The sequence below is a fragment of the Emys orbicularis genome, chromosome 4 (assembly GCF_028017835.1).
Source record: "Emys orbicularis isolate rEmyOrb1 chromosome 4, rEmyOrb1.hap1, whole genome shotgun sequence".
Taxonomy (NCBI): domain Eukaryota; kingdom Metazoa; phylum Chordata; order Testudines; family Emydidae; genus Emys; species Emys orbicularis.
This window is the reverse complement of record NC_088686.1, coordinates 133,421,480-133,445,816: the sequence shown is the minus strand read 5'-3', so window position 1 is coordinate 133,445,816 and position 24,337 is coordinate 133,421,480. Positions and strand designations below refer to the sequence as shown.

At 47.5% G+C, this 24,337-nt stretch overlaps 1 protein-coding gene across 1 annotated transcript in view; it reads left to right on the top strand.

Moving 5' to 3' along the window:
• Nucleotides 1-23,660, top strand: part of LOC135877387 (uncharacterized) — a 30,586-nt gene extending 6,926 nt beyond the window's left edge. Inside the window, exons 2-6 of the mRNA XM_065402816.1 lie at nucleotides 16,406-16,523; nucleotides 19,654-19,713; nucleotides 20,105-20,266; nucleotides 20,942-21,026; nucleotides 23,404-23,660. Coding sequence (XP_065258888.1) covers nucleotides 16,406-16,523; nucleotides 19,654-19,713; nucleotides 20,105-20,266; nucleotides 20,942-21,026; nucleotides 23,404-23,660 — 682 coding nt within the window. The remainder of the gene's footprint in view (nucleotides 1-16,405; nucleotides 16,524-19,653; nucleotides 19,714-20,104; nucleotides 20,267-20,941; nucleotides 21,027-23,403) is intronic.
• The last annotated feature ends 677 nt before the right edge of the window (nucleotides 23,661-24,337 follow it).

Below are 24,337 nucleotides of genomic sequence, written 5' to 3'. Positions count from 1 at the left end.
ACAAATTAGAGGACTGGGCCAAAAGAAACCTGATGAGGTTCAACAAGGACAAGTGCAGAGTCCTGCACTTAGGATGGAAGAATCCCATGCACTGTTACAGACTAGGGCACGAATGGCTTGGCAGCAGTTCTGCAGAAAAGGACCTAGGGGTTACAGTGGACGAGAAGCTGGATATGAGTCAACAGTGTGCCCTTGTTGCCAAGAAGGCTAACGGCATTCTGGGCTGTATAAGTAGGGGCATTGCCAGCAGATCGAGGGACGTGATCGTTCCCCTCTATTCGACATTGGTGAGGCCTCATCTGGAATACTGTGTCCAGTTTTGGGCCCCACACTACAAGAAGGATGTGGAAAAATTGGAAAGAGTCCAGCGGAGGGCAACAAAAATGATTAGGGGGCTGGAGCACATGACTCATTCTTTTTGCTGATACAGACTAACACAGCTACCACTCTGAATCCTAAAACTGTGATGGTTTAATGACCACCCCAGGCAAGTGGGGAAAAGCAGCCCTGGGAAGAATGGGAGCGTGCAGCCCCATTCCCTAGTCAAGGTGTTGATCAGACAAGCCCTCGTGGTCCTTTCGTAATTGCTGCATTAGCAGAGGATCAAGTAGCACTTAATGAGTGTAGGCTCTCTCAGAAAACATGCTTGAAAAGGTCGGGGGGGAATATTTGCAGCAGTCTGACATAAGCCTTGGCTGCTAATAAGTGCCAGATTCTTATTTTACGATGTCCTCTCCAGCCAGCATTTTCGCTACCCCTGCCCTCCCCTCCACGTGCCAAGTCCATGCACTGCAACGGCGCCAATGGGGAGCCATCACTGAGATCAGCAGGGAGAGCAAAGGGCATCATTCAATCTCCAAGCAGCAGGATTCAGGCAACAAAAGGATTTGGAAGTCACTTGCTGTCTTGGACCCTGTGCAAAAGCAATGGCATAAACTGGGGTCTCTGAGATTAAGCTGCTCTGCTCGGTGGGGCATGCTTCCTTCCTGATTCTTCAAAACACAAACCTGTTAGATGTGTTAATTCCTCGCATTGATACCAGCAAGGGGACAAAAACCTTGGAGGCCACTTGCTCCATGAGTAAAGACATGATGAACACAGGCCAAGACCTGCAGAAGAACTCTCTGGAGCTCAAGAGCTTGTCTCTTCCACAGAAGTTGGTCCAATAACAGATATCACCTTACCCACCTTGTCTCTCCCACTTTGGTTAAGCTGAAAAGATACAGCTGTGCTTAGCCTTTGGGACTAGATGGCTCAGGAAGTTGGGATGGAGAGTTTTGTCACTGGCTTTGTTCGTTCTCCTTCCCATCTGATGGCTGCTCAGTGAATCGGTGTGAAATGAATTCAGTAGATCTCAGCCCAGTTCCTCATCTCCCTGCCCTCCCCCACCACCATAACTGGCTGGCACAGACTTTGTTACCGCTCTAACGCTGGCAAGCCAGACACCATGATGCATATCGAATTGCTTAGTCTGTTTGTTTAACCTGTTCCCCCTGCTGCCATCCATCCTTTCCAGGTTTTGTTTAGGAGAACACAGGATACTTAATCCTGATCAAGCTGCTGCTGAGAAGATAATTAAACACATGGCAAGAGAGGACCATCCCAATGAGGAGGAGGTGGAAGAAAGTGCAGTTTCCCAGGGCTGGGTTGTGTGAGGCAGTTGCCTGGGGAAGCTAATTCTGCAGCAGAATTTGGAAGGGTAATATGCCCATTTCACAGAAAGGGGTGCCCTCTTTAGACTGCAGGCTCTGCAGGGCAGGAACATTGTCTTCTTTTAGAATAATTTCTTCCTCTAGTAACTCCAAGGGAATCAAATTTAAAATGGAGAAAAGGAGATAATCCACTGTAGAACTGACGTGTGGAACTCACTGCAGCAGGATATCATTGAGTCCAATAGTTCAGCTAGGTTCTGAATGCATGAATAATATCCACGGGCACACTGGCTTGGATAAGAACCTCAAGGACTGCCAATCATCATGCGTCAGGTCATATGCTAATCAGCAGCTGGGGTCAGGAACTAATACTTCCTACTACACTACATAATACACAATTGATCAGCTGTTTTATAGGGGTTTTGCTGAAGCATCCAAGGCTGGCCATGTTTGGGAGCAGGGTAACAGTCTAGATGGACCATTGGGCTGTTTCTTTAGGTTGATTCTGATGTTCCTAAAATTGTTTTTGGGATTTTCATCCTTCAGCAAATGTGTTATGCTCTGGCTCTACCATTGCTTTAATAGATAATAAGAACACACTTTGCACATCGCTAGCCTAGTGTCTTCCAACATTAATGACCAAATTTGCAAGTCTGCCATCCCCATTGTTCCCAATTGTGCGTGTGAATTCTCCATTGTTCTCCAGTGTGAGGTATTGTTTGGGGATTTTCCATTGATCTTAATGAGAACTCCTGGATGTGGAACTGTTCTTGAAATTTGGCTCTAATGAATTAAGTGACATCATCCCTGGTCCATTCGCCACAAAGGGAGTTGGTGGCAAAGACGTGTTAAGAACCTAGGAGTTCCTGGCTCCTTGTCCTATATGCATCCACTTAACGCATCCTCCTAATCCACTTTTTCTAGAATTCATGGGGCTAGATTTGCAATTGTGTCCAGTGGATACAGGGTCCATTGGAGGTAGTGGAGGCCCTGTGGAGCCATTTGTGACTCTGATCTCAGAGCTGGTTCTGCCCTGCCCCTGCGGTAATATTAGAGCAGCTTTGAGGCTACTGTGAAGTATACTGATGGGTAAGGTCCTGGACTGGGACTCGGGAGATACGGGTTCATTTCCAGGCTCCTTGTGTGACCTTTGGGCAAGTCACTAAATCTAGCTGCACCTCAGTTTCCTTTTCTAGTGGGAACTGGGAATGATACCACCTCCTTTCTCCCACCTTTTGTCTGCTTTGTCTATTTAGACTGTAAGCGCTTGAAGGCCGAGACCATCTCATGCTATGTCCTAGTCTCACAGAGCAGCATTTCCAGCTCTCTTTTTCTAGGGTAGTTTTACAGTAAGGCAGTATTATTATTTATTGGTTGAGCAACCGATAATATGCTTGGAGCTGTGCATGACGGTCCCTGCTCTGAAGCGCTCACTATCCAGAAGACAGACACAGAGGCCTCAGTGTTGTTGACGCTCATAATTTTACTGCAAGTCTTTTGCTTTTGGACAGTTTTCTTAAAGGCCCAGCTCCTGGTATCATGTGATGATGTGAGAATCTCCACTTTTGGTTAAAAAGTGAATTTCTGTCCCTTGTGGTGGCATAGAAAAGGTTGAAAATGTGGCCCAAGTGCACTAGAAAGGTTCAGAAATCAAACAGCAAAGGAAAAGGCTTAAAAAAATCAGGAAATCCTTACAAAAGCAATCTCATGATTTTGGGGGCCTGGCTAATGAGTTTTGGCAATACGGAGTCATACCAGCTTATCCATATCGGTTGAATCAGTGTCCTGTAGGCTGAGTGCATTTACACTGACATAAAGGTGCTCATCTTGGTAGAGATGATTCCTGTACGTTTCAGAAAGATGAACTGGGAATCTAGGAGAAGGGGGTCCCACGAGAGAACTTTATTTCCCTTGATTTATTTTTTTCCAGCTAAGCTTTTCATTAGAGACTTTACTGCACTGTGACACTGCCTGTCATTTGACTGCTCAATGAAGTTAATTGTTACCTATAACTTTTAGAAGGGAGGGCGACCTAGTGGTTAGAGCAGGGCCCCAGCACCCAGGATCCTTGGGTTCTATTTGTGGTTCTGGAAGGGAGTGTGTTCTAGTGAGTAGAGCAATAGGGTTGTGTGTCAGGGCCCCTGCTTCTATTCCCACCTCTAGGTGGCAGTGTTGTCTAGTGGTTAGAGCAGGGTCCTGGGAATTGACTCCTGGATTCTAGTCCTTACTTTGTTGCTGTCTTTGCCTCAGTTTCCCCACCTTTCAAATGGGAATAATGATACTGACCTCGGAGGAGTATTTTGAGGCGTAATTCACTCACTACAAAGTACGATGAGATTCTCCTATGAAAACTTCTGTGCGAATATTTCAATAACCATGGCAACGATGCTTAGTAAAGGCCCCTCTCAGTCATGTCAGCAGGACCCTGCCATAGAGGCAAACCATGGGTGGCCGGGAGCATGTGCAGGGTCACTCATTGCATTCTCTGCATGTCGCAGCCTTTCTTAAGCATGAGGGACCATTGCAGCTTCCAAAACTCCTGTCTCCTGTCGGTTTATATCTCTGGGCTAGTCTACACTGGCAACGCTAAAGTGCTGGTGCACTGTCTACACGGGCGCTTTACAGCGCTGAAACTTGCTGCCCTCAGGGGGCTGTTTTTTCACACCCCTGAGTGAGAAAGTTGCAGCGCTGTAAAGTGCCAGTGTAGACAAGCCCTCTATTACCGACATCTTTCTGGGCAGCCAAGCGTGCCGAACTGCTAGAAAGCAAATGCCACAGGGGAGCTGGGCCTTTGATAAGTTACTATATAAAGAGGTGTTAAAACTCACTTGGGGTAATTTACGCTCTCCGCCCACTCCACAGCTGCTTTAACTCTCCTAACCCTGGCATTCCTCCAAATGCATAGGGAAGGAGGCTGGATCCCCTGCTCCCTGTCAGATCAGATGCTTCTGCAGTGCCATGAGCCCTAAGGCGAGCATCATAGACACTAGGCCCTATCGCACCCTACAAAACGCTCACACACGCACGTCTCGTGGTAAAGGAATCTTTGCTAGGGCTGGCAGAGGGGAAAGGTGATGGATATAGGCACACAAATGGATATAGACTATAGGAGAGGGCAGTCTGTGAGATGTCTAGCTAAAGCAGGGGTGGGCAAACTACGACCCATGGGCCATATCCGGCCCTTCAGACATTTTAATCCGGCCCTCGAGCTCTCTCCGGGGAGCAGAGTCTGGGGCTTGCCCTGCTCGGCGCTCCAGCCGGGGAGCGGATCCCGGAAGCAGGGGCATGTCCCCCCTCCGGCTCCTACACATAGGGGAAGCCAGGGGGCTCTGCACACTGCCCCCGCCCCAAGCATGGCCCCCGCAGTTCCCATTGGCCAGGACGGGCAACGCGCAGAGCTGCCTGGCCATACCTCTGCGTAGGAGCCGGAGGGGGGACATGCCGCTGCTTCCGGGAGCTGCTTGAGGTAAGCACTGCCCAGAGCCTGCACCCCTGTCCCCCTCCTGGGCCCCAACCCCCTACCCCAGCCCTGATCCCTCTCCCGCCCTCCAAACCCCTCAGTCCCAGCCCGGAGCACCCTCCTGCACCCCAAACCCCTCATCCCCAGCCCCACACCAGAACCCACACCCTCAACCCTCACTCCCCCCATCCCAACCCCCTACCCCAGCCCGGAGCCCCCTCCTGCACTCCTCATTTCTGGCCCCACCCCAGAGCCCACACCCCCAACTGGAGCCCTCACCCTCTCCCACACCCCAATCCCCAATTTCATGAGCATTCATGGCCCACCATACAGTTTCCATATCCAGATGTGGCCCTCGGGCCAAAAAGTTTGCCCACCCCTGAGCTAAAGGATATCAGGGCTGGTTGGTGGAAGAGAGATGGATCCCCTTGTTCATCAGAGTTGTTTGCAGGCAGGACCATCTCTTGTGTCAGGTGTCCGGTTTGGTGCTGTGTTGTCTTACTGAAGTGCTCTGTCTTGTCCTCTTGCTGTGCCATGCTCTGAGTTCTCCCCTCTACTGTAGTATGGATAGTGTGGGAGGATGCTATTATGGGTACTGCACTGCAGAGATAACTGCACGACAAGCCATTCCCAGCCCCTGGCTTGGGTGTACTGCTGCCAAGGGGTCCCATATGTGGCATCTCTGAGCTTTTCTTCCCTGTGATCTTGGCTCTCCACCCTTTCATGTGCTTCCCCCACCCCAGCACCAGGAACTGGATCCCAGAAGTAATAATGGGAGTCCTGTCTTTTTAAAGGCGGATCAGCCTTGTGGTCCATATCCTTTTAAAAGGGATCAGGCGGTGGGGGGAAGGAAATTTGGATTTTTAAGCTTTCCTCTTTCTTTATAATTTATGAAGAAGGCCTGAAAGGGGCTTGTATTTGAAAAGAACCCAGATTGTTTCTTACCCTGTGAATATCAGGAGTGTCCATTCTGGTCTTCTCTGTTTTGCTGGAGGTTACACTGGAGGACCCGGATATGTAGAATAGCAGCTCTGTCAGCTGTTTGATCTTTAACTCAGATTTTTTTTCTCCCAGCTGTTTCTCAGGCATTTGAGTTAAATAGGTGCTACTGAAAAAGACAAAACAAAGTGCTTAAAAATCTGAATAAATCCATTCCCCTCTCCGGTATCAGGGCTTACTTTGTTGCTGTCTGTGAAGTCATAATCCTATTAGTTCCCAACTGTCCAGGGAAAAACAAGGTAAGTGTAGACCTGGATTTCTGATGTAAAAAGCAGAAAAACTGGAAGAATGTTCAGACCTTCTTTATACATTACAAAGGAGCAAAAATTTTATACATTACAAAGGAACAAACAATTTCCCCCCATTTGTCCATCACCCGTAGGAAGTGATAATTATCTTACATTTATATTACAGCCCCCTAGCTTACATTAAAAGAATATTAAGTTTGCAAAGTCAAGCTCTCAGAAGTTAGAAAAAGCCAGAAATTAAGTTGCCTGTTGTTAATTAATAGTATAACCAACCGATTGACTTGTGGTTCATTACGAAGAATGTTCAAGAGACAAAATAACCAAACTCAGCCACAGTTATTGTCTTAAGACAAAATATACCTCTACCCCGATATAATGCGACCTGATATAACATGAATTCGGATATAACGTGGTAAAACAGTGCTCCGGGGGGGGGAGGGGTGGCTGCGCACTCTGGCGGATCAAAGCAAGTTTGATATAACGGTTTCACCTGTAACGCAGTAAGATTTTTTTGGCTCCCGAGGACAGCGTTATATCGGGGTAGAGGTGTATACAATATGAAAAGGAAACATACATGCCCGCCTTCTGAGAAGCAATTTTTATCTCACAGCATGTTTACTTTTCACAGAAGATGTGCTTCAAAGATACACTCCCAAAACCACCTATATTTATATCATGACTGTTCCCATTTAAAAATAATTTAGATGTAATCTAAGAGCATCCCACCAATTCCTTAACTTCTTGTTCGGTACCTTTCTACATTCCAAACCAGTTGGGTGTAGAAGGACCTCCCAACCTGTGCTAGGAAATACCATTCATGTATCCTGGCTTTAACAGGCTTCCTGTTTTCTAATGCCAAAGCTGACTTCAGGTTTGCAAAATGTTGTGGGATACTTGACATGGGTGAACAGAATTGTGGAAAGAGCCTAATACATTCCGTTAATACAACTTCCCAACCCTTCTATCCATAATGTATATTATATTATTGCCATGTGCATAATACCTACCTAATGTGATGTATACTATGTCTAACATACATGTATTGGCTAACACTGCAACCTTAATTCGGCCTTCTGATACAGTCTTTAATTATATGGGCTTTTCTATGGTGCTCATCACTATTGTACTTGAGTGCGGCACAAACATCAATGAATTTCTCTTCACAACACCCCTTTGAGATATAGAGAGATTATTATCCCCATTTTTCAGATGGGGAACAGTGACACAGAGAGATTAAAGCCAAAATTGTCAAATGCCCAACTGGAGCTGCCCCCAGCCAAATATTTGGAGTTACTTAGCATTTTTATAGCACATTATATGTTCGGAGTTGCAGCTCTAATTGACTTCAGTTGCAAGCACCCAACCCTTCTACAAATCAGAACCCGGGGGCATATTTATAAAGACATTTAGTGGATTTCACAGCTATTTGCCGGCAGCAGAGGAATGGTGAGACCCAAGTCTCCTGAGTTTAATTCCAGATTCTTGGGGTGGGTGTATATAGTGGTTACAGAACCTTTTACCCCCATTCCTCCAGCCTGTCCCCCTCTGCTGTCATCTCTGCTCCTGCCCTCCTCTGCCTCTGACTCCATTCACCTGTCCCACACTGCTCCTATCTCTCCCTTCCTCCCCCACCTCCTCTTCTCCTATTTCCCACTCCTATGACTCCTACACCTCTTAGTCTAACCTTGTCCTCTCCTCTGCTCCTCACCCCTCTGCATTCCAGTTGTGCTGTTCCTCCTCCACACTGCCTAGGATCTAGCAGGGCTGGGGAAGTAATCAGGGCATAGGAGGGATGAGCAATTGCAAGTGGGATGAGCAATTGCAGGGAAAGTCCTGCTCAGCTCAGGGTGGAGCGTGCTCAGTGCAGATGGAAATTTCGAAGAATGTAGCTGCCAAACTCTGTCTCTACTGAGCATGTGCAAACTGAGATTTTCAGAGACTTCTTAGTTGGTCAAATTTGGGCAGATTTTCAAGAGGTCAGCAGAAGGCTTGTCCCTGATACCAGGGCCAATTGCCTGCGAAATTTCAAGTCCCTGCTCCAAAGCACGAAGGCTTTAGAACAGTGGTGGGCAATCTGCGGCCCGCGGGCCACATGCAGCCCATCAGGGTAATCTGATTGCGGGCCGCGAGACATTTTGCTGACGTTGACTGTCCACAGGCACGGGCCCCCCGCAGCTCCCAGTGGCTGTGGTTTGCCGTTCCCGGCCAATGCAGATTTTATAGCTCTAGATACAGCTATGTATTGCTATATGGATATGGAGAACAGCAGCATCATGGCAAATCCCAAAGGAATATAGCCTCATGTAGATCGAGCACCACCTGGACTGATCTTTAACTAGGTCCAGTTGGATATTCAGTTTATGACCATCATTGGTGATCTTATCATGCCACCGAAGCTTTTAGGCAACCTTGTGATCGCTGGCCAGGTAGTAACATTTCTTGGAAAACACACTTTGTAATTCATTGGTCTTCCATCTTAATATCATGTCCATACCAAGAAAGCTGCTGGATATAGAGATACCTATATGCAAAATTAGTGACAATACATGACTAAGGTTGAGAACTTACACAGCTAAAATTCAGGAAATACAGAGTTAAGGATGCAATCTCAGCCTTAACTCTGGTCCCCTGTGCTTACATTTGCAATGCAATTTCTGTTTAGTTCATTATAAATGACTTGCCAGTTAGCACCATAGGGGATATAATGCAATCTATAATTTCTTATGCAATGTAATATGTTTTATAGACATTGGGTCTGATTTCCATTTAAACTACAGCCCCGTCACACCATTCTGGTGGTATAAACGTAACTTACTCACACTTTAAGGCCTCTTTATACTTCCAGAATGGTGCAATGGGGCTCTAGTGTAGTTGCAAATCAGGATCAAGAAGTTATAGAATGATGGTACATGTATTCTTCAGACTTGGCTTGATTTTTCAGACTCACTGAAATCTACAAAATAAGTCAGATTTGAAGGAAATACTCTTGGGAGTTTAAAAACTATGAATGTGTAGAGTTGGCCTGTTGAAACTTGTATTTGTTTATTTTAAGGTCGGCTCTTTGTCAGAGCAGCTGGGGGGCCGTGATGTGCTTTAGATTCAAGTCATTCTCACTTGTAGGTGCTGAATGCTTCAGAGGGTGACCTAAAGGGCAGGAAGCATGAGGTATTGGATAAAGGGCAAGGCTGGGAATTGGAGAGCTGAGCTCGGTCCTTGTCGAGCAATCACAGCTGTGTTTTCCAAAGCAGCCACTGATTTTAAGGGGCTCAATTTGAGATAAGAGGCAGCCACAATCAGATGTTGGTCCTGATGCTTAGACCGAATTACCAAAATCGCTGCCTCCCCAAGTTCCCCCTCCACTAAGCCTCCAGCTGCCTATAGCCCAAGTTCTATTGCATCACTCTGCAGTCAGCTCTGCTCTTCTGGCTCCTTGCTTCAGCCTCTGACTTTACTAGTCTGCTCTTCTGGATTTGAGGCCCTGTATTCCAGATTCCCTTCTGGCCTTTGGTAGCTTGTGCAACCACCTGCCTGCCCCTTTCCATTCCCTAGCTTGGACTCTCTGACTCTCTGGCTCTCCGCTCCACTTAGGCCTACTGAGCTGCCTCTGTGAGCTCCTGTCTGGGCCTGCTCCTGGCTTTCACATCACCTGCAATGCTGAGTTGCTATTTCCTATCCCAGCTTCTTCTCAGTAACACCACCTGCTCCTCCATCTTCACGGCTGAGAACTCTTCCCTGCATGAGCTGCTGCTTGGAGCCCCAGCCTTGTCAGACACATGAAAGCGAAGACAGAGGGGATTGCTCACGTGTCCGGTGGGATGTCCTTACACAAGTGGGGCTCGACCACAGGGCTGAACCTATGTAGGATCCAGGAAGCATCTGCCCAGGTGGCCTCCCATTGGCCAGGTGACTGATGTGGTCAGGTACTCTGACCAAATCCTGGCCCCAACCCACCAGGATCATTTTGGCACAGGATCTTAGAGCGATGAGGTCATAGAGTCACTGCATTTTATTTAATTGCTTATGTGATGGGATCTCCAAGGTGCAGCCTGAGACTGTGGGACCACTGTGCCCCCTGAATCTCTCCTGCCTGGGCTGTCTCAACGCCTTGCTAGTGACAAGCAGCGAACCCCTCCAGGTGCTGTTATCACTCAGCACAACCACATGTGGAGACCCAACACCCAGCTAGATTGCATGAATGTTCCCAGAGCCACGCATGAATCACACAGAAAAAAGCACCAAAGCCAAATCCCCTCAGTTCCCAGCACTGTACTTCAGGAATAAACTGCCTTGCACTGCTCAAGACGAGCAGTGCAGATTTATTAATTGGTTCACCACTTCATCAATGGAAAGTGGACATACACCAGCCTTTGCAGACCTGAGCACATTTGCCACACGCTTCAGGCAAACTCACTGGTAAAGATAAACAGTAAAAGAAGTTTATTGACTACAAAAGATAGATTTTAAGTGATATTAGGCAAAAAGTCAGAGTTAGTTACCAAAAGAAAAGAAAATATAAGCACGCAGTCTAACCTCTCAACCCTATTAGACTGGGCAACATCTAGATTAAGCAGTTTTTCTCACCCCACTGGATATTGTAGTTTATAGTACACAGATTTCACCATTGAAATCTGGGCCAGTCCCCTCAGTTGGAGTCTTCAGAGTGTCCTTGTTGCTTGCAGCGTAGGTGGGTGAAGGAGAAAGGCCCAGCATGTGGCCACTGTGTCTGTTTTATACGCTCAGTCCATGTGCTTGGAAAACACAAGTCCAGGCATGTCTGGGGGGCATTGCTGAGTCTCCAGGCAAGGTTGAGCAATTCCCCTGGTGTGGCCTCATGCAGGTGAGTCATTGCATTGTAGCTCCCTTGCTGGACAATGGCTGTTGATGGGTTGTTTGACACCCCGCCTGGGCGTTGGTTACTTTCCTTGCTGTTGCCTCTGGGGAGCTAATATCTGGCTGATTCCCCAACTTACAGCATGTTTTAGTGACCACCATACAACCCAATTCTCATAACTTCATACACATATACGGGAGAGAGAAATGACTTTCAGCAAATCATAACCTTTCCCCTGGTACCTTACAAGGCATGCTCTATATGCAAGATCACAATCATATATAAATGAGGAATATGGGGGTTACAGGGCACTCCCCCAGGTACAAAATGTCACTGCTTATTTCACCACAGAAATGCAACCACATCTGGTAGAACACAGCAGCTGGGTCTCCGGGCACAATGACACTGCACCACAGATTAGGACAGGAAGTGAAGGCTGTGGACCCTGGCAGAGGTAAATGGAGTTGCACTGCCTCTGACCTTTCCTCTCAGAGCGATCCCAGGGAGTGGGGTTGGGCAATTACTCTTCTGTTTGCTTGCCTAGGGTACTGAAGGGTTCTACTCTTACCCCTACCTGCCCAGTGCGTATGTGAAGGGAGAGTGTCGAATGATCTGGGCTGAACTTCCATCACCATGTGGAAGAAACTCAGCCCTACAGCTCTGTTCCATCTGCCTCAGACAGTGTGGCTTCATGGCTCTCCTGCTGTCCAGCCACGATAGAGTCATGGATCAGAGCTGTGGCCTCGTGCAGGTTGTTGGAGACAGGTGATGGGGCAGACAATACCAGCGTCTCTGACTCAGGGGTCTGCCCATCTCTTGTTGATAAGGTTAATACTCAAAGGGCCCTTTGGGATCCTTAGCTGCTCCTGAGTCCCCAGGTCACAGCAGTGGTTAATATTTTTATTTGTACTTACAGACTCCACCTCAGGAATCCTGGTCTCTTTTACCTCCAGACTGGATTAATCTGATGGGCTTTCCTTGGGGCTATCCCGGAACGGCGCTTGGGAGCTTTGTCTGGTGCAGAATGCAGCTGATTGTTTCATGAGCAAGCGCTTCTTATGGGGAACATATTATCCCAGTGCCCTATGGTCTGCTTTGGCTTCCAGTTTGTTGCTAGGACATTTAGATCCATGGAGCCCTGTATCGATAGGGTCCTGGCTTCCTCAGACATACCTTCTCTCTTCAGGCTCCAGCACAGCATTTGAGATCAGCTGAGATAGTTACGTTGACAGCCCCTGGATCTCTATGACTGCATGCTGGGGACAGAGCAATGTTAGTGGAGGGCCCTTGACCCTGGCATTCACTTCCCCCATTCAGTTTGTTGACCTTCATGTCATGTGTCGAGGCCGATGAATTGTGGCCTGGTTCAGGGAGGTTTCTTTGTAAGTGATGTTGTCTCATGTTAGCAATGGTCGAGTTGTTCTGTTTTTGTACGTGCACCTCGAGAGATAGGAAAGAGGCCAAAGCTCACCTGCAAAGAGGGACTGTGGATGTAGGTCTTTTTGTTAAATGGCATGACGTGCTTTGAGCTGTAGAGGAGCACTCCCATTATTCTACTAAGATAAGCACAGAGAGAGTGGAGGAAAGAAGGAAGATGCATAGACAGTGAGAGAGAGAAATAGAAAGATGGCCAAGTTAGGTCAATACGGTAGAAAGGAAAAGAAAGAAGATGCTGTATCCAGGGAAATCCCAGTGGGGGATTTAGGGACATGGAATTGAAATACTTCTGTTGGAAACTGGGCAGGAACCGGGACACAGAACACCCCTGCTCTTGCTGGAACTGTCACGATGGGAGCTTTAATAACCATGAGGGGCTGGAACATTGTCGTCATGTCCCTTGCTGAAGAAGGGCAGGTGTTGTTATTTATTTATATGACCCAGGCTCTTCAGAGTTCTTTATTTTGGCTCTTTGGGCTCCTGGCATTTTGGGGAAGCCCCCTCACTTCCCCCCTCCCCCCAGTACTAGTCTCTTTCAGTGGTTAGGGCACTAGCCTAGGACTTGGGGGGTTCAGTTCCCTGCTCCATCACAAACTTTCTATGTGACCCTGGGTAAATCACTTAACTTCTCTGTGCCTCAGCTCCCCACATGCACAATGGGGATCACCAGCCTGCCCTGCCTGACAGGTGTTGTGAGAATAAATACATTAAAGACATGAAGTGCTTGGAGATCTACTGATAAAAAGTGCAATATAAGCAATAGATATTATTAATATTCCCTAAATGATCCCGCTTTGCTGCTGCTGCCACCAGTTTGAGCCTGGATTGAAGTTCCTTGCCAACCCGCTGCTAACGAGAACATCCAGGAGTGGTCTCTCTTTAATGATGCAAAGATATTCCTCCCAATGACAGTGCCCAAAGCTGTTTCCATGATCCTACAGGCCCTGTGGGAATGAAGGGCAGTGCCCAAGCTCCTGGGGGAGTTGCTGGATTCAGGACAGGCCCACAGCTGATAAACATGACTGGCTGCCCCCACTGTGACACTGCCCGATTTCCTCCACAGAGCAGGTATCTCCGGGAGAAGGACCCCTTTGGAACACAAATTGATTAAGTTCCTTTCAAAACAGAAACAGCTGTTGGGGGTGAAAGGAGAGAAGCGAAAGGATATGGAGCACAAAACAAGACATGCCTGAAAACGACACATGACTGGCCAAAGGGGAAGAGGGATTCGCCATTCTCTGTCATGAATGTCAGTGAGTTAGAGATGGCCCCAGATCGTCTGGGGACACTTGATATGCCAGTAAAAGAGATTGACAGGAGCCTGCTGGGCTTCATTAATGCCCCAGATGGAAAACAATTTGCTGGCCATCATCTTTGCCTCAAAGTTACAGAACTGAAAACCAGGCTAGTCTCACCCTGCTCTGCTTCAGTCACTGCTGGATTTATACTGCAAGTTCTATTAATCAGCCTGTCCACTTATATATACCTCCTCGGCCCCACCACAGCAGCCACCTGTGGCCTCCATCCCTGCCAGAACAAGCCCCTCCAGGGCCCCTGTTCCCCTGTAGATCACATCATAGTTTCTACCCACAGTATTTATCTCACCGTCCAATCCATCTACCCATCCCATCTCGCTTGCTCATCCTTCCATGGATCCATCCAATCATGCATCCACTCCTGGCATCCACCCCTCTATCCCTCTACTGCATCCACCTGCAGCATCTATCAGTTGGCCTATCATGTTCCCTCCAGCCCTTTATCCTGCAACAGCCTATCTGTCTGTCTGACTGTAACCAAAGGGAGCTTGTGTCTGATTCCTGTGACATCTAAAGGTTTGGTCCAGGTGGAAATGTGTCATGCGGGTCATGTGGTAATAAGGTGTATCTATGGAGATGGTCAGAGACAGTCGCATGGAGGGCTGTCAGTCAAGGGGCTCCAACTTAGCAGCCACCTTTCCCAGCTCTTTGTTAGGTAGAAACCTGTGCTGGGTAAAGGTCTGTGAGAGGTAATCGGTCCAGTTCATTTTAAACCCCTGGGAACCCAGGGGCCAGGAGCCTCTGGGTGTCTTTGCTGGTCCCAGTCACACCCCTAGCCTGGTGTGTGTGGGATACTGGATTTTCAGGCGCAAGCTGCACTATAATATTTAGGCAGATTTGTAACCAGTCATTGGCCTGGTTTGTATCCCCACAAATGTGGTTAGTATTTAGTTAATAATCGTGGCAGCTGTCCAGGTGTTGCCCTTGCCAACAGGTTAGGTGGAGCCATGGTTGTCATCCTATTGTGGGTTTGTAGCACAGTGCTTTGCTGACCCTATAAGTGTGTCTTTGTAACAGACTTGGCCAATATTTCTGCCTCCCAGCTGTCTGTGACAGGACATCCCAGACTGCTTTGCCTCACATGCTGCCCTCTGTGTCTGTCCTCTGGGTAGGCTAGTGTCATCGGAGGCACTGCAACACCCAAAGAACACCCAAACTCAGATAGTCAGTGGTGTTATATTAACAACCCCTTGGGATTTTTGCTGTAGGCTTTGTCACAATGGCATGGTAGGAGCTGAAATCTCAAGGCTTAAGAGGTGGTAAAGGTAAAGGTAAAGGACCAAACATCTAGGTCCTGAAATTCTTCCTGAGGAGACACCAGTTCCGCCTCTTGCATTAATCTCCACTCTGAGGCCTGAGACACTGACTCCGAAATCATGTGGTCTATCTTCCTGCTGCCCCATTGCCTCTGGCCATTGCTGTGTCCTGTCCACTCATCAAGCCAGCAACCAGCAGGGGGCAGGAGGCATGTATGGGGAAGGCAGGGATGGATTGGCATGACAAGGAAGGGCCGAGACCATGGCCAGCTGGACTAGGGAGGGGACCCAGACCTGGGGATGTGGGCAAGGGGAAGACCTCCTTTGGTGCTCATTAAGGGGGACAGAGGAATGTAGGGAAGGGCTCTGGGAAGAGAGTAGGAGCTGGAAGTGAGGCAGGTTTCCTGCTGAGGCAATAGGGGAAAGATATTCTAGCACTAGAAAAGGTTCAGAAAAGAGCAACTAAAATGATTAAGGGTTTAGAGAGGGTCCCATATGAGGAAAGATTAAAGAGGCTAGGACTCTTCAGTTTGGAAAAGAGAAGACTAAGGGGGGACATGATAGAGGTATATAAAATCATGAGTGATGTTGAGAAAGTGGATAAGGAAAAGTTATTTACTTATTCCCATAATACAAGAACTAGGGGTCACCAAAAGAAATTAATAGGCAGCAGGTTTAAAACAAATAAAAGGAAGTTCTTCTTCACGCAGCGCACAGTCAACGTGTGGAACTCCTTACCTGAGGAGGTTGTGAAGGCTAGGACTATAACAATGTTTAAAAGGGGACTGGATAAATTCATGGTGGCTAAGTCCATAAATGGCTATTAGCCAGGATGGGTAAGAATGGTGTCCCTAGCCTCTGTTCGTCAGAGGATGGAGATGGATGGCAGGAGAGAGATCACTTGATCATTGCCTGTTAGGTTCACTCCCCCTGGGGCACCTGGCATTGGCCACTGTCGGTAGACAGATACTGGGCTAGATGGACCTTTGGTCTGACCCAGTACGGCCTTTCTTATGTTCTTATGTTCTTATAGGGGAGCATATGAGGGACGGAAATTGAATTCACTTGGCATCTTCCCCTCAGCTTAGCACCTCTCCGAGGAGGGTGTGGGATTAAAAGTCTGTGACCCCCTGAAGCTACAGAGAACGGCGAGCTCAAGTTGAACTGGCTTCACTGTAATAACCAACTTCTTCTTCCTGATTCCAGCTCCTTTGGGCATTTCCAAGCGAAGGCAAATGGCATGGCCTCAGGATCGCCAGCGGGCTCGGCCGGGAGCGAGGCCCTGCGACAAGGGCTGTGTCTGACCAGGCTCTCCGTTACGAAGGTACGCAGCACCCCATGCCTCCCTTAATAGCGGGTAATCGGCACTTAATAGCGGGTAATCGGCATCTCTGACCCCGGGGGTGGGGCATCATGAGTAGAGCTGGACAGGGAAGGTGTTTCCCATGCACAAGTGTTTTCGAGAGTTCCAAAAAATTTTCCAGTCCTGAATTGGGACAAAAAGTCGAAATCTCAAAACTTTTCACCAAGCAGTGATTTGGATTGGGTCAGGCCAAACGTTTTGTGTCCCATTTGACATTAAAAAAAAAAATCAGTGTCTTTGTTTACTATCAGTTAACTAAAACTTTGAAACAAAAAGTTGTTTTGATCCAGAAAATGAAACTTTTCACTTTGCAAATGTCAACCGGGGGCATTTTGACAATTTGGAAACTTTTTTTTTCAGTTGGGAGCTTTGTTGTCACCAGCTCTTCCCAGGGACAGTTTCTCTTTTGTCAAAGGGCCAGATCCTGGGCTTGCACTCTCCACAGCTCAAGAAAGGGGGACCCAACAATTGTTTTAAACAGCCTGTTCATTCCCCCAGTCCTGGACCATAATAGTGTCAGACTAGTGTCTCAGTAAAACGTAGAGAAGCCTTAGGTTTGCTCTAAGTTACACTTAGCTGCCCACAGCTACGAGGGGCTGTTGCAGCAGTCAGGGACTGCCAAGGTGTAGGGGTGCTCTGGTCACACACCCTTAATCCCAGTCCTATGGATCAGAAGGGGAGCAGAGGGTGAGAATAACCCAGGAATCTCTCTTACACACACGGGATCCTGAGGGACCTGGGGAAGCCGATTTTCCAGCTTCCTAGAGCATCATGGGGCCTGTGTAAAGTTTCTATCCGCTCTGTTCAACTGAATCTTTTCTGTCTGCACTGAAGTTCCCTATGAATAAATGATACAGTTTCAAGGGCAATAAAATAAACAAATGCTTGAGATTTTAAGGCAAGAAAATGCATATGTACCTGCTAAGGCCTGTCCCATGGCGCCTTGCAGCTGGGCCACCTGGAAGAACTATAGCCTTCCACTGTTTTAGGTGTGAATGATCTCAGAGAAATGCAGAACTGTCAGGTCTTGGCAGGTAAATAGAGGAGGGACTGGTTTGCAGCTATTTGCAATTATTAAGCTTGCATATGTATTATGTAAATAATATAATTTAATAATAATAATAATACCTTTATATAGCTGCTTTTTCCTGAAGTATCCCAAAGCATTTGCAGAACTTAATGAACTGAACACAGGGAATGAGTTCATCTGCCAGTGAAATGCAGCCACCTCTAAGATATTTTAGGGGCAAAGAGCACAGTAGGATTCAAAGTGTGATTAGATGCTTACATGAATAATGAGTCCATCCACAGGAATATCGACTCTTCTGCTTCAGGGCATGAGCCAACCATGAAATGCCTGGGCTCAGGTCATGAAGTGACTTCTCCCATAATTCCATAACTGTCTACTAGAGGGCTTAGTCTATACTAAGTTTTGCTAGCTAGGAGTTTGATACAAATCACACCCTGTAGCCGATATAGCTATGCCATCAAAACCTCTGTGTAGAAGCAACTGTGCTGATAGATGAGTCTCTCTGTTGGTTTAGCTAATGTGGTTCAGGGAGGTGGTGTAGCCACACGGGCAGAGCTCCTTCTGTCAGTGTATGCTGGGTCTCTACTAGGAGGCTATACTGGCAAAGGCTTAGTAATTTAGACAGGTCATCTGAAGCAGCTAGTGCTGGCCATGATTGGAGACCCAAGACTGGGGTAGATGGGCCTCTGCTCTGACCCAATTTGTCCGTTCCGATGTTCTTAGAATTCACTATTAAAGGAGCGTAGAGCTGATTAAAGAGGGAGCCGGGTCTATTGGGGAAATCCCAGGACTGGGAAACCAAAGCTGAGTCCTTCTCCTGGCTTTGCAAAGTGGGAATACTCATCCAGACCCACCTCTCATGGGTTGAGGAGCCACATACTGATGCCTGCAAAGTGCCTTGACTCCTTGGACTATAGGCAAGGAGAATAGAAAGGATGATTACTTCTAGGGGTACTAAGATTTTAGCACGTGAGACTTTCCATGCAGAAGCCCCAGGGCTGAGGGTGGAAGTTATTTTGATGGCCCAGTGCTCTCCACTCCCCTTTTTTGCAGCATTCAGTTTCCAGCTCCGGAGGAGAGAAACATCCTTGTTGCCCCCTCTCTGCTGGGATTCATTGTATCACTTGGGACAGCAGCGAAACCTCCTTGTCCCTCCAGTGTGTAGCCAGGAGCAGGACCTGCCTCTATTTCAGTAGAGATAATCAGGCCTGAGCCAAAATTCCAAGATCCAAACACACCTGAACTTTTCAGAACTTTATATCTTGGTCCAATTTCTAGTAAGGACCTGAAAGTACTTTACAAACATTCACTAATTCAGCCTTCCAGCCACTCTCCTGCATTGTGAAGTAGCTCAGTATTATTATCCCCATTTTATATATGGGGAAACCAAGGCACAGCAAGAATAAGTGGCTCACTGAAGGTCTCACAGCAAGAGAGTGGCAGAATTGGAAACCGAATGCAGGAGTCCTGGCTCCCAACTCCCTTCTCTACACACTGTACACTGCCTATGATAAACCCAAGATCAGGGGTCTGTATAGGCCCGTTTGCCCAAAGAGCCCAGCACCTTGGCTGCTGACCAGTTTTGAAAATCTGGCTCTGTGTAAATAAGTAACTAAAATTTAACCCGGAAAGTCTCCCTAGAAACCAGTGCAAAACTAATCAAGGCGCCACAACCATTTTACAGACTAGTCCATTTGTGCTTCAAACCACAAATCCTCCACAGAAGAACTAATGGAAAGGGAGCCAATGCACTCAACCAGCAGCCAGAGGTCATCTGGGTGCATAACAATAGGAGCAGCTTAGAACCAATAGTGTATGTCACATACCTCTGGTCTGTTGAGTAGTCTCATTAAACAGAAGGTGAGATGGCCGGAGAGGTGGTGACTCCACATGTTGCCGTATGGACTCTTACCGCCCTGGTGAGACGGCTCTAATAAACACAGGGAGCTGCTTTGGCTCATGTCCTTCCCTGGGTTATTGAACTGATGCTGCAGGTGGTGTGGGGTGGCACATAGACAGAAAAGCTGTTCTGATGGGAATGATGCTTGTTTGGTCCCACAGCTGAACCACCTGGTGACGGAGCAGCTGGTAAAGTGCGGCGTCCCAGCGGTGGGCATTTCGGTAAGGGGCATCCCGTATTTGTCTTCTCTGCTCTCTAGAGGCTGGTAGAGCTGCTGGCTGTGAACTGTAAGGATCCTGATTTGAATCCCAAGAGGGGCAGCATGAAGGACATACTTACACTGTGAGTCTGGCCACCGGATAGAAGACTCTGAGAACTGGTTAATTCTTCTGTAGTGTCTGGCCACCTAGTTGTCAGACACAACACAGGGAATCCAGAGGTTAACAGGTGTAACATGGCCTTAGAATGAAGCTGTGGATTCTGCATGCTTGAATGCCTGCAAGGTTTCTGACTGGGGCGAGGGGGAGGGGAGAAGCACCCAGCTGGGGGATGCTGTTAGATCATGACAGGGATCAACATAAGCCATTGGCCAACATGGTGTCTGTCTTGCAGCCCTTTGGCGCCTGGAGGACAGCAGGCAAGAAAGTCAGCCAGGCTGGCATTTCTGCCATAAGGGACGCCTTGGATGCTGGCTACATCCCGGTCGTGCATGGGGACTGTGCTCTGGACTCTGAACAGCACTGCTGTATCTTATCAGGGGATGCTATCATGGAGGTAAGACGTCCGGCGTTTCCCCAGGTGTGGGAGTGGAAGTGGTGGAATCTCTCACTGTCATCCACAGATAGTTACTGTTGGGCTTTGTCTTTGGAGGGTGCCCTCTCTACCAGTAGGGCTGAATGCTGGTGATACCACCCCTTCCTCCTCTGCTCATAGACAGGCCTCTGATGGGTGCGGAGAATCTCTGAAAGAGCCGATCCCCTGAGAGTCCATACAGGAATCTCCTGGGAATGTCGTCTTATTCATGCACTCTGACTGTGGATTCCATACAGGTGACTAGATCCCCAACTTGACTTTAATGGCTTCCCCGCTTGTTTATTGGGTACAGGCCCAACCAGCACAAAAGCTCCAATATGGGCTTATTCGGAAATTTACAGTTGGGACTAGGACTGAAGGCACTTGTGACCTAACCCAGTTGTGACCACAGTTGGGTCCATTCTGTCCACCCACATGTTCAGGGGCAGGATTCAGCCTTGATCCCTTACTGTGCAATAGAGACATAGGAAGGAGCACAGAAGCTGGGGAGAGGATTCTGAGTTATGTGGCTGTATATATACATGGAAGAGGAAGCAATGGGAAGAACACTCACAAGAGACTGGCCTTGGAACTGTTACTGAGATTCCAGGGAACCTGTTGCTTTAGATCCTCTGTTGCACAGTTTTCATTTTGCAGGTTCTGTCCAGGGAATTCTCCCCTCAGCGAGTGGTTTTCTTGACCAATGTCAGTGGAATCTATGACCGTCCACCTGATACCCCAGGTATGGTGTAAGGCTCGAGAAGAAAAAATGGAGTCTATTCCTGTCCTTCCCCCAATATCTGTTCATGTTCTGTGCTTTTTTATTGGGTTCAGTAGATTAATATGCTAGCTATTCACATCTGTATTTTATCCTGGTGTGGCTCACAAATCACATGAGTTTTGTAGTCTCAGCGCAATCTCTACAGGATAATTTAGAGCTTATCACACGAATATGGCAGGGTTGCTAGTGTCTACCCAAATGAATGCAAGGACTGGGATGGTGCGGGGGCTGCAGATCGGATTTGAGGGATATCAGGAGAGCTGTTTAGGGGCCCAGGACTGGAATGTCGGAGCGCTGCAGGTCTAGATTGAGGGGCAGCAGCAAAGAGGTGTGAGAGCCAAGGACAGAAGTAGCAGCAGACCTGAAGCACATGGGTCTCACAAAAACAGCCTCAACTGTAACTGCCTCTAAACAGTGTTGTTTGCAGTGCGGTTGTAGCCATGTTGGTCCCAGGATATTAAAGAGACAAGGTGGGTGAGGTGAGATCTTTTATTGAACCAACATCTGGTCCAATGTGTAGCCATTTGCACCTGTGCAAAGAGGATGTGAAATGCTACCACCCACTTTGCATAAATGTAAATGACACATAAGTGCAAAGCAAAAAAGAATTAGGTCTCAGGTATATTATTATTATTATTTATTATTTATTTGTATTACCATAGCACCTAGGAGCCCCAGCCATGGACCACATTGGACATAGCCAGATGACACCTGATAAAAATGATGTGCAAACAATGGTTCCTTATGGAGGGAGGGATAGCTCAGTGGTTTGAGCATTGGCTTACTAAACCCAGGGTTGTGAGTTCAATCCTTGAGGGGGGCCATTTAGGGATCTGGGACAGTCAGGGACAGTACTTGGTTGACCTTTCAAGGTCCCTTCCAGTTCTATGAGATAGGTATATCTCCATATATTTATCTATTAATAACTATCATACATAATTCAGTGTATGATGCATTAATTGACATTTTAGATAGAGATGAGGTCAAGTCGCAAAATTGCAGTTGCTTTTGTGGACACCTAGAGGATGGGGGATTTGAGAATCTGAGCATTTAGTTTGGCCCATTGCAAAACTTGGATGCTGAACCAGGATCGGATTCCACAGTGGTGTTTTGGATCCAGGGTTTCAAATCTGGCCCATCTTTAATGTGTGTGTACATGCGAGTGGTATGAGCTCTAAGGCAAACGCTGTAGGAGTCTCTAGTGCTAGGCCCATCTAGGCCCATCCCTAGCATCTGGTAGATTCCCCATATTCTTGCATGTGTATCTGATAGAAAAATAATCTTGACTGGGGCCTACAGAAAGGAAAGGGATACCTGGGCGCACACATGCTGCAGTTGATTATAGGAAAGGGAGGTGTCGGAAGGATTGCCAAGTAAAGGGAGTTGTATAACCTTGCCCTTTGGGCTTTCGGGGTTAAGTAGCTGGGTTGTTCCTTCAAATCTATTCCTCTAATTTACAACCTTGGATTGCCAATGCTTCTGCTTTCTAAGACCGTCTTAGTGTTTTGATGGGATCCCTCTGTATTGTCTCCTTACTGGCTATTTATGGCTATACTCTATTGTAAATGTGTCTACTGTATCCCTTTGTGATTTGTCACCTTTGATGGTTTAAATCAACATAATCCCAGTGATTTCAATGGAGCCACTCCAGTTAACGCCAAGAGAAGATCTGGCCTTGTCTGCAGTTCATATCCAAGACACTTGGGGAAGTGTTGAATGGAAAATTTTGTTTTCCTGTATGGAATTTAGCCTTATGAGATGGTGAGGCAGTCCCAACCTTCTTCCATATTGTGAGGATTCTCATATACTACAGTGATAGGCAAGGTATAAACCCACAGATAGATTTCAGTTGACCAGTGCAGTGTTGAAGACCTAGAAGCCTAGTCTTACATATCTGGTGAATTTGAATTGAGATGGATTGGATTGGCTGGATCTTGGTGAAGGGCAGAACTCCCCAGTGGGGTTAGGTCAGTTCTGCACAGGGCACAAGTCAAACCATAACCCTGCCTGTAATCTATTGATTTGTCTGAATATGCTCCAGCTGTACCTATTCTGTAACCAGTCGTGTGCCCAGAGCACAGTGCAGGCTGGCGTTTGTAGTGCTATTGGGCACCAAGCCCAGGTCCTTTTGCAAATGGGCCCAGGGTGATAAAGTTCAGAAACAAACTGTTGTTGAAGAGTATCTTGTTCTTGTTTCCCCTTCTTGATCAGTAGAGCTGGAATGTGCCATGTGCTATCTGGGATGGGCTTCCACAATGCTGGTGCTACAGAATTGTCTCATCTTTCAGCATTTTTATGCCAGTTTTGACCTACGTGCCCTACCTCTTTTCCCAAACAGGTGCCAGACTGGTGGATTCCATTTCCGTCAGCCCTGATGGAAGCATGGACCCCCCTGTGCTCACATCTGCCCTGCCACACGATACCACTGGGGGAGTCTCCCTGAAGTTACTGGCTGCGGTCAACATAGTCATCCAGAGTCACGGAGCCATCCCAGTGCTGATCTGCAAACTGGACAGCGAAGCCGCTGAAAGAGCATGTTTAACTGGGGAGCTGGGAGTGGGTGAGGGCACGAGACTCTCCCTTGCAACAGCCTGAAGAAGCTGTCTCTGTAGTAGCCTGTTGGACAGGGGGATTTGTCATCAACTTGTTCCAGTTGGGCCCCAGTATCCACTCCATGATTTATCCATGTCACCGACGACTCCAGATAAACCATCCGGTGGCAGAGGACTCCTTCATCATTCACTGGCAATACACAGATCCTAGTCTGCATTTTAATGCATCTGTTCTCCAGCCCAGGTCTGACCTGAATGGTGGATAATCCTCTGCTAATGTTTCTTACGTATGTCTTCACTTAAAGAGGCACATAAAGCCATGTAGCAGGCAGCCAGCTGGGAAATGGGCTCAGGCTTTTCAGCTGAGGATTAATAAATTAATATTAGCTCAGCAATTTGGGGCTGTAAAGTGCTGTGCAAGTGCTAAATATTTTAGTATGATATAGAGGGGACTTTGATGTGAATTCTCAGGTTATCTGATTCATTCTAGACCATGGTGTCTGAAATTCCATTCTGCTGCTGGAAGCTGCCCTAGAAACACTTCTATATGAAGTGTCAGTGCCAAAATTTCAGACTTGGGTGCTTAAAGTTAAGCGCCTATGTTCATATTTGGGCACCTAATTAAGTAGTCTAGCTACTCACAGTTCTGTTTGTCGGTCTAGATGCTTGTATGGCCCCCAATACGCGAGTGTGTGAGTGCTGCACAGATACTAACGTAAC